The sequence below is a fragment of the Crocodylus porosus genome, unplaced genomic scaffold, assembly GCF_001723895.1.
Source record: "Crocodylus porosus isolate Cpor-Errol unplaced genomic scaffold, CroPor_comp1, whole genome shotgun sequence".
NCBI classification, from domain to species: Eukaryota; Metazoa; Chordata; order Crocodylia; family Crocodylidae; genus Crocodylus; species Crocodylus porosus.
Window position 1 is genome coordinate 2,175,884 of NW_017728940.1, and position 12,607 is coordinate 2,188,490.

The following is a 12,607-nucleotide window of genomic DNA, read 5'->3' on the forward strand; positions in this document are numbered from 1 at the left end:
GCGGGACAGGGCCCACCAAACCCCACGCGCATGGGACAAGGCCCACCAAACCCCGCACGCGTGGGACAGGGCCCACCAAACCCCACGCACGCGGGACAGGCCTGCTCCTGCTGCCGTGGGCATGGGTATGGGCATGCGGCTCAGCCCCAGCCAGGGCCAGCAGTTTTGTGCAAGCAGCAAACGAGACCGGTTCCCATCCCACAGTCTGACTGGTGTTTGGGTGGAGAGGGAAAATAGCTGGGTCAACAACATTTGTCATGGAGGGTTTTTTTCTCCTCCTGTTGGAATGTGCAAAACAACTGCTTAGGAGAGAAAACAACGGCGGGATAAAGAGCGGGGACGAAGGGGTCCAAAGATTAGCGCTGTTTAAAGAACATTTGTTCCCTGCGGATTCGAAAGGCTGATCCTGGATCATAAACCTCCTTGTGAGTTTGCAGAGAAGCAGCAAGCCGCACGCAGACATCCTGAGCCCCGCGCTGCTGTTTGCACCTGACTGGAGGGCCGGGAAACCAGGACAGTGGCCTCCACACCTCCCTTCTGCCAGGCAAGAAGGGGCACCGCAGGGCATGGAGCAATGGAGAGGGTGCAGTGCCCAACATGCGCATGGATGGGCTGCTTCTCCGTCAGCGCTGGCTCTCTCCATCCCAGCTCCAGCCATGCTCTTTCTGCTCTGCTGGCTTCAACACATCAGCAACCTGCTCCAGACCTGGTGGGAGTCAGCGAGACGCTTTTCTTCATCTTCCACACGCTTCAGTTTAAGGTCCAGATTTCTGCTGACCCCTCACAGAGCTGAGCCCTGGTTCCCCTCTCAGGTCCACTGCAAAATTATTTGCATATCCTTCATCTACACGAGAGCCGAGGGACTCAAATCTCACAAAGGCTTCTTTAACTGGGGCAAGATGGAGCCATGAATGTGCTTTCCTATGCTGCCTTTCTCTTGCATCAATTCCTTCTGGCCAGAGCTGAGCCTGTCTTCAACTTCCCAAGCACGAGAGCAGAACATTTACCCCACTCATCCTCCTGAATGCCTGGGAGGGTTAGTCCACCTTATACCGATGGGGAATGAAGCCGTAGAGCATTAAGGGACTTGCCTACGGCCCCAGAGAGTGGGGACAGCGCCCTAGGAGTCCCACTCCCATTCCCAATAGTGAGGTGGGTCGGTGCAAGGCACTGCAGATCCCACCGCGGCTCAGATTTGCTCCCCAGGGCACAGAGAGAAGGGTGCTTCGCTGTTCAAATGCACACAAGAGGCAAGACTGAGCCTAGCCGGGCAGAGCGTGTCACCCCTCGCCCACGTGAGGTCTCTGGTCTCAGCCTAGCAGCAAATCTTCTGAAGCCTCCTTAGCAGACAGGGCCTCAGTGTTTCCCCAAGCCCATATTAACCGCATTTCTGAACTTGCCCCTGCTCCCAGGTGACCCATGTGGGGAGGTTTTCCAGGGCAGGACATCTGGCATTTGGATGGGTCTCTCTGCTCCGCAGTCTCCTGAACGGAGCTTGTTTATTCCTCCTGGAATTACAGAGCGCAGGACCCGGGATGCCAGATGAGAGACACGCAAGGACGTCACAACTGCTCGAGGCGGGGCCGCGTGCATTTGAACGGGCTGGACCGTGATGTTCCCAGCACACCTTGAGAAGGACTGCGACCAAAACACTACCACGCGCCTGGCTCTGCTGGCGCCTCCCCGTCCTGTCCTGCAGCCCTCTGTCCCCTTCCCCAGGGCTCCGCCTCAGCCCCGACCCGCACTGGGGTCCCACGCAACAGGGCTCTGGGATGCCCCTTCCACACCAGCTGGCAGCTGCTCCTGCTTCTCCAGCGTTGGGTCTTTCTCCGCTCCGCCAACATCCCACAGCGTCCTCCACATCCCCAGCTCCATTCAGCAAGAGCTTCCCAATTCCTGGCCCCCCCATGGGCAGAACATCATGCCTGGGGATCAACAGCGGTGCCAACCCCACAGGCAGGGACCCTTCTACTAGCGATCAACTGACCATGATCCTTTAGCCCTGGGTGATGACAGTCAACTCATCCCTTGGTTAGCACAGGGATTTCTGGAAGTGCTTCCAAACAGCAGCTGCACTTCCCCCAGAGACAAACTTGGGCCACCGCTTCATTGGAAAAAAATGAATGGGACAGCCCAGCGCCAAATTCTGCTCTCCGCTACCCCACTGCATCCCCCACTGACGGCCAGCCCCGTGGATTTGAATAACAAACGCTCATCTCGATTAAAAAAAAGGGAGCCCCAGACAGCAGCGCCGATAACAATCTGCTCCAGCCGCACCAGCCCCACACGGCAAAGTCCAGCGAGCAGAAGTCGTTGCACAAACAGGCTCGGGTTTTGCCTGGCAACAGCCTCCTCCGGCTCTAATCCAGAATTGCCAATTAAGTGCAAACGTCTTTGCACCTTCGCTGAGCCCTGCTTCCCCGGCAGCCAATGGACAGGCAGAGGGAGAGAGACGGCTGCACGTGGTTGGCGGAGGCCCAGCTCGCGCTTGCATGGAGCACAACAAAGAGAAGAGAAAAAGCCTGGGGCTTGAGGCCAAGGGACTGATCCCCCCTCCATTAGCTCTGGGGCAGATTGAGCCCCCACACACAGCACAGGGTGCGCACAGTTGTGGCTAGACTGATTCCTGTGCAAGAAGAGCCCTGTCCTGCCCTGGCGCCTCCGAATGCAGGAGCACCGTTTCACCTTGCTCGCTTCTTTATTGCACATGATGCGGGGGGAAAGACACAAATTCCCCCAGCCACTGGGGAAAGCTTGGCTGGTCTTATCACGCACCAGCAGCACAGACCATGGATGCGAGCTCCGCCACGGGCTTAGCATTCAGTTCTGGAAGCAGCTCCTGCTCCCCACTTTGCACCAGTCCCCGTCAGTACCTGTGAGCTCACCCCCAGCCCTGGGAACGAGACTGGACCTCAAAGACTAACTCGGCATCCCCTCCATCCTCCAGTACACAAGGCTCTTGGGCAAAGCCCAAATTCCCACCCCGTTGTCATCTGTGCCCCAGGCAGGAGATACGAAGTGCCATCAGTGCGCTTGTTCCCGGCAACAAAACACTTGCAAACTCTTTTTAAGGAATCTTTGTGTGCGTGTCCCAGGTCAGACTAGCCAGCTCAGGTCCAAATCCATCTGAATCATTCAGGAACCCTCTGTGGCCCTGCTACCAACACGTATCCTCCACCCCAGCCTGGGGCTTCAGACACTTCCAAATCCCATTGCCGACTCATTCTTCCACGAGTGTAAATGTCCCTGTGAGGCGCAAGGCTGGGGAGACCCAACCTGCTTGCACCAGTGTGAATCCAGAGGCACTTCAGGTCTGCCGAGCCCCTCCAGGACCCCCTGGGCACCTCACCCGGCACCTCCTACACCCCGAGCCAGCCTCCAAGCGGGAGGAAGGCCCGTCATTAGCTCCCACTCAAACTCCCCCCACCCCTGCCCAAAGCAGGAGGCTGGGGCGGCTTCTCTGGGACTTATCCGCCCCCGCACAGGGTCACAGGCCAGGGGACAAATGCCTCACCAGGCTAGTGTGACCAGCCCGGGAGCGACAGCTTGAGCGGCAGCTGGGGCTCAGCAGCTGCAGTAATCAGCGCCTGGGCCGAGCGCGGGGGTCTCGGGCCTACGTGGAGACCGGACAAAGCCCGGAGGCAGTGGCAGCAGGGCAGGCTGCAGCCTGTTCCCCGAGCTGCTTGTCTTCTCCTCCGGCTAACGAGCGCGGGCCTCTGATTATCTCCGCCCAGCCCCCCGGGCCTCCAGGGCTGTTGTGGGGTGGGGGGGAAGCACTTTTTCCCTTGGCTCCCAAAGCCCCTCTCTCCTCCAAGCTGCCCCATGACACTACCCAGCAGCCCAGACCCCCTGGCCCCCCTCTCAGCGACCTCGCAGTCCAGCCAATGGCAGCGTGAGGAAAGATGCATGGCCTAGTGGTTACAGCACGGCCTAGCGACTCTGCTACCAATGCGCGGGGGCAAGTCACTGGACTGACGATCAGTGGAAGAGCGAATCCTGGCCGGCACAGAGCCGCGTGGGCTGCGAGGCCTTCCCCAGGAGGAACACGGGCAACGGGGCTCGGAGCGACGTTGGAGGGCTCTCCAGTCCAGCTCCTGCTGGATAAACGGAGCCGGCTCCATCTTAAAACCACCTGCAACGGATTCCTCTTGAAATCACACTGCTTCTCCCAACAAAATGCCCTGCAGATATTCAAGCCACACCGTCAGCTTGAAAACCAGCCGTGCCTCTGTCCAGAAAGAGCTTGCCACAACTCGTGTCTGAGCTCCCTGGCATCTGATCGGCCTGCCAACGTTACAGTGCAAACAACGGCACGGATTGGGGGGGTTTTGTTTAAATAACAGCAGTGATTCACTATTATAATAAAAGTGGTGTGTTCTGTACTGCTCAAGACATCCAGACTGGAGGCCTTTCTGGAAGGCACTTCAGCCAAATCCACGTGGCTGAGCCACAGAGGGAATGGAGTTACATTTTCTGGCTTCTCTTACAGAAGAGGTCAGGGGCTTGCTTCAAAGCAACCCCCGTGGTATTAAAGTTTTAAAGCGTGTAATAGGATGATTACTTAAAACTACTACAAGCTCCCCAGTTAAACCAGTACAGCATGTACTGTCTGGGATGGGGATAAGTGATGCTGGTATTTAGCTGCCTCCATCTTTTACCAATGTAGTTCGACAGATACAAACCCCAAGGCCCGTCACAACCCAAGCACGGCGGATGTGGCACAAAACGCTCACGCTGGCCGTGCAACGTACAGTAACTCCTCCCTGGGCAGGGGAAAGCACCCTGGAGGGCTCCTTTCTCCAGTCACTTGCTTCTTGCGTCTCACCCGGCTTCAGCCGCAGGGGTGCTGCTGCTCTCTGGGGGGAGCAGGTTTCTGAGCAAGGTCATGGAGAGCTGTGACCGGGACGGTCTGCTGAGCATCGTGCCTATGAGCCAGCTTGAAGGGACTGACGCATCAGAGGGCTTCCTTTTTCCCCCCGTTGCCTGCCCCTTGCTGCTAGCTAGCACTGGAGCAGCCGCTGCACCTGCTCCGCAGAGCAACCTGGTGATGCAGGGACCAAAGAGCATCCGGTACCCAGCGCGCGGACCCAGCTCCGACCTCACCAGCGCCCCGGGAGAGGCAGCAGGCTCTGTGCTCCCCGCTGCAGGGAGTGTCCCCATGGGGGGATACAGTATAAAGCCAGGGAGGGCAAAGAGCATCCGACACCAGGGCAGATTTCTCCGCCACCTCCCACAGACCTTTAGGCGGCCACCGGCCAGAGGACTGACCAACTGGAGCCTCAGGGGTGAATCAGCCCTTCATCTTCCCAAGCAGAAAAGTGGAGGCATGCAGAGGTCAGCGGAAGTGCGGGAGGAGACAGCCCTACACCACCGGGCCCATGCCAAGGTCTCAGCCGAGCAGGTTGTCCTCAGGCAACGCCAGCCCTCCCCGCTCCCCTGTGCCCCGGCCGTGTGCTGATGCTGGGCTGGACTGAGCCCAGTGCCTATGTGAGGGAGCGGGGAGGGGCCGCCTTCCCTGAGAAAGCCTAAAGCAACACCACATCTTGAGCTTCCTGCGGTGCAAAGACCATGTGCAATGGAAAAAGGAGGGGGAGAAAGGATCCCAGCTCCCCTGCAACCAGCACAAGCCAAGGGAGCCCCTGCTGCACCCCCCTTTGGGGCTGGTCCCAGGGCTGCGCAAGCTGCGATCTCAGGGTGTGGGGGCTGCCCTGGGGGATGGGAGCTGTGAGCCAGGGAGGGATGCCCGGCTCCAGCAGGACACCAGGTGTTTTCCTGGTACAAAGGACTGCACAAAACCATCCGGCTGCATCATGCCAGCTGTTGTGACTGCTGACATCAGCGCAGGCGCCCGACCCGGGGCTGGGCTCCACTGGGCCACGAGCTGCAGACCCCTGGGGAGAGACAGGCTCTGCTGCACAGACACGCCTGGCCATGTATAGGAGGGGAAACCGAGGAAGCGACTTGCCTAAGGACACCCAGCGGGGTAGTGGCCATGCCAGGAGTAGAACTGGGGGCTGTATGTGTGCGGTGACGTTCGTAAGAGCTGCAATCATGCTGCTGACGTGTGCTTGCAACTCAGCTGGTACCCAGAGCTGCCTGGCCACCTTACCTGGAGAGCCTGCAGCAGCTGGGAGCACTTCTCTTGGGTCTCTCCAAAGGGGCAGCTCTGGGAGAGCCGGAGTAGCAGCAGCAATGTCCGGTGGAGGCCCCGGGACTCCTCCATCTCCCCCTGGGACAAGCCAGTGCTGGGGATGCTGTTCAGCAGCTCCCGCCCCAGCGCATCCATCGTTTCTTCTCTGGTCCTCTCGCCTCTACTGTACAGCCCCACCCATCTCCCAGGATCCAGGCCCCTGGGAGCCACCGCTGCCTGCTCTCCTGCCGGCAGAGCATTGGGCACAGGGGTGCCACCATCCGCAGCTTCCCCGTGGTCCATCATTGCAGCACGACCCTGCAACCACGGGGAAGGCGCAGGGGTCTCGTCTGGGCCCAGGCTTGGAGACTGCCTTCCCCCGAGTCACCCGGCGCAGGTTTCCTGGTTGCCTCACAGGGAGTTTCCAAAGCTGCAGGCCCATTCACGCCACGGTCCGGCCGCCCCGGCTCAGTCCCAAGGCGAGCTCCTGCCTCGCAGCCAGCTGGCTGGGAGCTCTGCAAAGCAAACAGACAGACAAGTCAGGCCAGGCCTGGACAGGCTGAGAAAGCATCCCAAGCTGATGCAATGTGATCACACTGAGAAAGCAGCCCTAGCTGATGCAACTGGATTGCCCGGCCATCGGGTAGCACAACCAGCACCACGGCATAGGTAAACGCAGCCCAGAGCCATGTTGGACATTTTGGGAGACAGTCCTCTGTGCTGCCAGCCCCACGGCCTGCAGGACTGCCGAGGAGGGGGCTGCACCGTCCACATGTAATCTCCCCCGAGCCCCATAGATGCCCCATCTCGGAGGATCCCTGTTTCTCATTAGTTATGAGCCCCTAGAGTGATGCTGTAATCAAAAGCCCCATCAGTACAGGGGGAAAGAGGGGAGCAGAAGACAGGGGTGTCACCCGGGCGCAGGGCCTTGGGGAGACCGAGCTGGTCCAGGTCTGGCGCCTGCCATTCGGGGCAGGGCACTGAGAACATGCCAAGGGGCCAGGACAGGCCCTGCCGGCAGGAGAAAGAGCCCTGCAGCGAGAGACATGCCGGCTTCGTGCAAAAGGAGCCTGAGAGAGGAGTGAGCATCATGCACGGTGCAATACTCGCCTAGAGCTGGCACAGGGCTCAGCGGGGGCCAGCAAGGATCCCAGCACTCCCAGGCAGGACTCGCTTCCTTCCTGCCCCCTCCTCTGCCGGCCTCTATCGGAGACAGCAACGCAATATCCGAGCAAGACGACAGCCTTGCCCAAACGGAAAAGACAGCTCCACCTCTCGGTGGAGGTACAGGCCCTGGCAGCCCGTGCTTTCACAGGGAGCTCATACTTTAAATGGCCCGGGTTTGTATCTTCGGTGCATCGCTTTTGCAGCATGTTGTGCTGCTCACACTGCGCTTGGAAAGGCTGGTTTCATCCTGAGTCGCAGGGAAGAGTTTCTTCCTCCTGAGTCTCTGACATCATCTGCAGCATTTAGGAGGTCCCCGGTCAAAAACTGACCTGGCCCGATTCTGTTCAGCTTCCGCGACTGGAAAGGATCGTGGCAAGTGCTGCTACGGCTGCCACACAGTGCGGGGCACCCAAGCCAAGGAAACATTCATCACGGTGTCATTGTGCCACCGGCTCACATGTCCAAAGCCTATCCCCTTTATTGCAAATCAATAGGAAGCAGCTGAAAGGAATAAATACGGGATGAAGCTTTCACTGCCTCAGCTCTGTTTGGTGACAAGCCTTGAGGATTAAGAACCCAACTGCAGGTTAGATTGCTCTCACATTAAGAAAGCTTTCAAAACATTAGCTTTATATACATACATATGGGCCATCCCACAATCTTCTCCATCTCCACCCTGAAACTAAAAACACCCGTTTGGAATCTCTCAGCTGCGTACTTGGTGCTCCTAAGAAGCCAGCAAGGATGGAAATATTCATGCGTGAGATTTGATACCTGGGAGATTTTAACAGCTGATCAGCTCCATGTATTCAGGGTAGCGTTGTGCACAGCATGTGTTCATTTTATTTTAGGTAGAAGACCTTGGTTAAAATGCTGGGATGCCTATGCCGCAGTGCAGGGCAGAGACACACAAGCTGGCTTTCAATGAGCCAGCCTGGGTCCTGGAAGGCGTGTAGAAGTAGCAGCATGAAACTCAGCTAGAAGCAGGGTAAGTCAGTCCCTGTTGAGCCCCAAGATTATTTCCAGTACCGGCGCTAACCTCGTTTTATTGTACGCTGCACTGCAGCCTGCAGGATAGACATGCGTCTCTCTCAAAAGCGTATGGTCCTCTGAAAAGGCACGGAAACACACACACACATCCACAAAGGACCCCAGAATGCACAGACAGGCTTGATGATCTAAAACCATCTTTCACAGCCTTTTTGGGTGGGTGACACTTCAAAGTTAGACATTTTCACGGCCTTCCTTCCTTTTTCTATGTAATGAAAACAATGCAAGCATGATGAGCAGCTATAAGGCAACCACGGCCACTGCATTTGACTTCACAGACGGGAGATTTCAGCCGGCCCTCAGTTATCCTGGAACCTGTGTTTGCTTTGCGCTAACATTTCTCAAATCACAACCCCCTCGCCTACCTGATGACGAGACTCCTCCTCCCCCATTTGCAGAGAGGTTGTGACCCAGTGGTTGCAAAACACCTTCAAAAGGTGCCAAGGGTGTTTTGACCTTCCCCGCCAGGCTATAGAGCTTGCTCGTCAAAAGCAGCAGGAGCCAAGATCCACGCTTGCCTAATCAGACAGACCCTTACCTGCTGCTTCTCTGGACTTGGCCATCAAGGGAGGAATGAGTGGCATATCGACAGCAGATATGTGTGCTCAAGATTGCTCCGAGCTGAAATGTGAATGTAATTTTTGGGATGGTTTGTCTGCAACTTGAAATGCCACTTATTCCAAAACTCTATTGACTCCCCATACAGCACGCTTGTCATCTACCCTATGCCCGAGACAGCCGAGAAGAGGGCTAAGTTCTGTGCCCAATTTGTTGATTATTCACCTGATGCAAACTGAAATAATAATCGACAAGGCACAATTAGGCCTTGCTTTTGGCTAAATCTTCTTCCTTCCTCTTTGATGCCCTGTTACAAGCTTGCCCTGCTTGGAAAGCATTTGATCCGCTTCAACGTTATTCCCACCAAGCTTATTTCTGTGTAGCACAGATGGTTATTGCCATTGAATTACTCACAGTGTGTCCTGTATTTGAACTGAGCTGAGCAGGAAAACTTCAGCAGCACCATCTTCCACCGGAACGGGCAGTTCTGACAGAATCAAAGCGCTTTGTGAAATTAAGTTGATGACCTGGAATTTTGCTTCAGAAGAAAACTGGGAACAAACCACAGTTCTGATAATGTCAAGATCCTTCATTTTGGAATGAATGTTTGCAGTTTCTGTTGTGCAATTATTTTTAAATAATTGTGTGTCGTATTATATTTTATAATGCAAAGTCAAATCAAAAACACATCCACCTGAATGGAGGTTTGGTTTCAATTTAACTTCATGTTTGGGAGTTTCTTTCGTATGCAGAACGAAGCCACGTTTCAAAATCGATCACCAGATGGAATTCATGTCCTCTCCAGCTCAAGTCTGCATCCTCCCCCCACCACTGCACAGTAGGGCAGTGCTTTTTCCCCATGGTACAAATGGGGAACTGAGGTTTAGCCTCGCTAATTGACTTGCCCTGGGCTGGCAATGGTCTAAGTGTTTCCAGAATCATCCTGCTTGTCTTGCAGCTGTGATGTCCAGAGCTGCCTAGGGGGGTGAGATGCACAGTTTACATTACTCTCAATGCCCCTTTTGCACCCACATCCCCTAGAAGCTTTGAGCATGCCACCCTCTATTTCTCCCCTCAGCTATCTCCTGTTGAATTGCAATAGATTCAGCATGCTCTGGCCAAGCATCACATTGGCAAATAGTGCCCAGCTGGGTCCTGAAGGATGGTATCCCTTTTATTCACCCAGTAGATGCAGTAGGGGCAGCAGCAAGGCAAACTTGTCTCTCCATGAGGCTTCAGACCTGAGCTGGAAGTGGCTCCCAGAAAAGGGAAAGGAGATCATCTCCCTCTTTTGTCCCTAGCCTTATGGTACATTTTGTGAGAATGGGGACACATGTTGCCAGTAGCTGGAGGGGCGAGTGATCTCGTAACAGGTACTCCTCCATCAGGAGCCCCACACTGACTTGTGTATAGACCACCAACCAGAGAGGACACAGGGACCGTGCAGGGTCACTACTGCCTCAGGTCTGAATCTGAATCAACACCCCAGAAGCAGGAGGCACATCATGCTACCAAACTCTTCTCCCTAGCCGGAGGCACCCGGTTCCCCTAACGGCCCTAATTTTTCAAAGCACCTGATCTCTCTTGTGGCTTTCAAGGAGCAGCTGCAATTGTGCTAACTAGTGTTAAAGCTCCAAGTGCATTAGGCACCTCCGAGCTACAGGATAATCTCATGCACCATCCTTGCCCAGCTTATGACGCTGTTAGTGCCTTAAAAGATGGAAATTTTGAACTACAGTTTGTTAGAAGTAAAAAAGTTACTCGTGGCTTCATGGAGATATAGATGAGGGTTCAGGATACCTACCTGAATTTCCAGCAGTGTTCAGCGTGACTGACCTGTGGCTACTTGGCAATAATTGGTGAATGTGGTGTGTTGACCTGGTTATCAGGAAGTTTGCTATATGAATATGTTTGTTTGGCTAAGGATTGCTCCAGACAAGTCAATGCTTCAGCCAATACCAGAAAGCTGGGCAGGGACAATGGGAGAGCCCCAGGCTTAGAGGACAAGCCAACCAGACTAGTTTATCCAGCAGGTGCAAAACCAAGAACTGACAAGAACAAAAGGATTCCAGCCAGATTAAATGGGAACAACTCCTCCTTTCCAGCAGTTGTTGGGAGCCGAGGCAAGGTGGGGGACCTTCGCTTTAGGCAAGATAGATCTGAACGGAGTCCTGCGTAACAGGCTGCGTGGCGTGCCTTTGGCAGGGACCTGGGAAGGAAGACCTAATAGCAGGAAGTTAAGACAAAAATAACGAGCGCTCCACAATGCATTTTACTGTCACTGGAGATGTTTTAGCACTAACTGCTCGCTGGCTTGCAGAAAGAAGCCTGGACCAGTAGTTAATTTGCATCTATAAGGGACAAATCTACCCTGCCTTCTGCCAGTAGGTAAAGCCAAGGGCTTCTAGTCAGGTGGCATTTCATTTTTAGGCAGCACATGGGTGGGAATTCCTACTCCAGCACAACTAGAAGCACAAGCCCCCTTGGAGATTCGCAGTCTATTCTGGAGTCTCTAGACCAGAGGGAGCTCAGTAGATGTTAGGGCAACAGAGAAGTCAAGGGGCCAGCTTTCTTCTCCCAAATCTGCCATGGACTCCCGGTATGTGCCCTTAGGCGAATCCACACACCCAGCCATTTCCCAACCTGTTGTAAAGCAGGGAAAGCCTGGGGGGCAAGCCAGGATAAAACAAGGCTTGCGCAGCACTGGGTAGAGATAAAGCCCCATATAAATGCTAAGGAGTACTCATGTATTCTTGTTTTCTTCCCTTTGTGTCAACCTTCTCATGGAACCGCCCAACAGTTAGTCCCTGCAGATAAAGCACCTTATCTCACCCCGGCTTAAAGAAGTCAGCTACTTTAGAGGGCTGGAGTCCAGCAAAACCAGATGTGAACTTGATTATTTCTCAGGTGACAAACAAGTCGAAATCAACCCCTCCAAGCCTTCTCTATGCACGGAATAAAGAAATAAACACAGCTTAAAGTCACCCTTGAAAGATGCCACGGAGAAAATAAGAACGTACATGCATTCCTTACAGCGAGGTTGGTGAAACTGGTCCCTGTACATAATTAATGACCTCTCTGCTGGGGTCAGGAGTTGTGCTGACAAGTGTGTCTAGAGCAACGGCATCAGACTGACCTGGGGCATTCAGGGACAAGCCACCTCCAGGCTTGGGCAGGGTAGCAGCTTACACTCCACTTTATAATTCACAAGGTCATGTTACTCTCTCTTTTCATATGAACTACAGGAAAAAATGTTGAAAGATAAAGGCTGGTAGAAAAAGTTCTGTCCAAATTTGGAGGTTTTGGAACAGAAAACTGCATATTTGACTAACACCTTTATCCCAATGCCTGCTTTATACAGAAAACTATGCATTTCTTGTGGAAAAAATCCAGCATCCACATGCCAGCTACTTTGCTGCAGACACGTTTCCTCGGAGCCACGGTTTGCATTTTTCATGCTTTGAAGAGGGATGCTTTGTCCCAGTGCACCCCCTTGTCCTCTATCGGAATGGAAACCAGAGTTTCTCATAGGAGACAGAGCCAGGATGACAGCTAAGAACAGAAACATCTAGTACCCGAGCCCCAGCTCCCAGGCTGCAGCCCAGCAACACTGACACATGACATGCTCTCATGTCAAATATTGTGGTACAGTATTTGAATTTCTGCTAAACAAAAAATAAACATGTCTGTAGGGAAAAGCAA

At 54.5% G+C, this 12,607-nt stretch overlaps 1 protein-coding gene across 2 annotated transcripts in view; it reads right to left on the reverse strand.

Moving 5' to 3' along the window:
* SESN2 (sestrin 2) overlaps window positions 1–6,641 on the reverse strand; it is a 20,529-nt gene extending 13,888 nt beyond the window's left edge. For both annotated transcript variants that reach the window (XM_019547948.1, XM_019547947.1), the window contains exon 1: window positions 6,110–6,641. In XM_019547948.1, coding sequence (XP_019403493.1) covers window positions 6,110–6,436 — 327 coding nt within the window. In that variant the 5' untranslated portion in view covers window positions 6,437–6,641. The remainder of the gene's footprint in view (window positions 1–6,109) is intronic.
* Window positions 6,642–12,607: the final 5,966 nt, after the last annotated feature.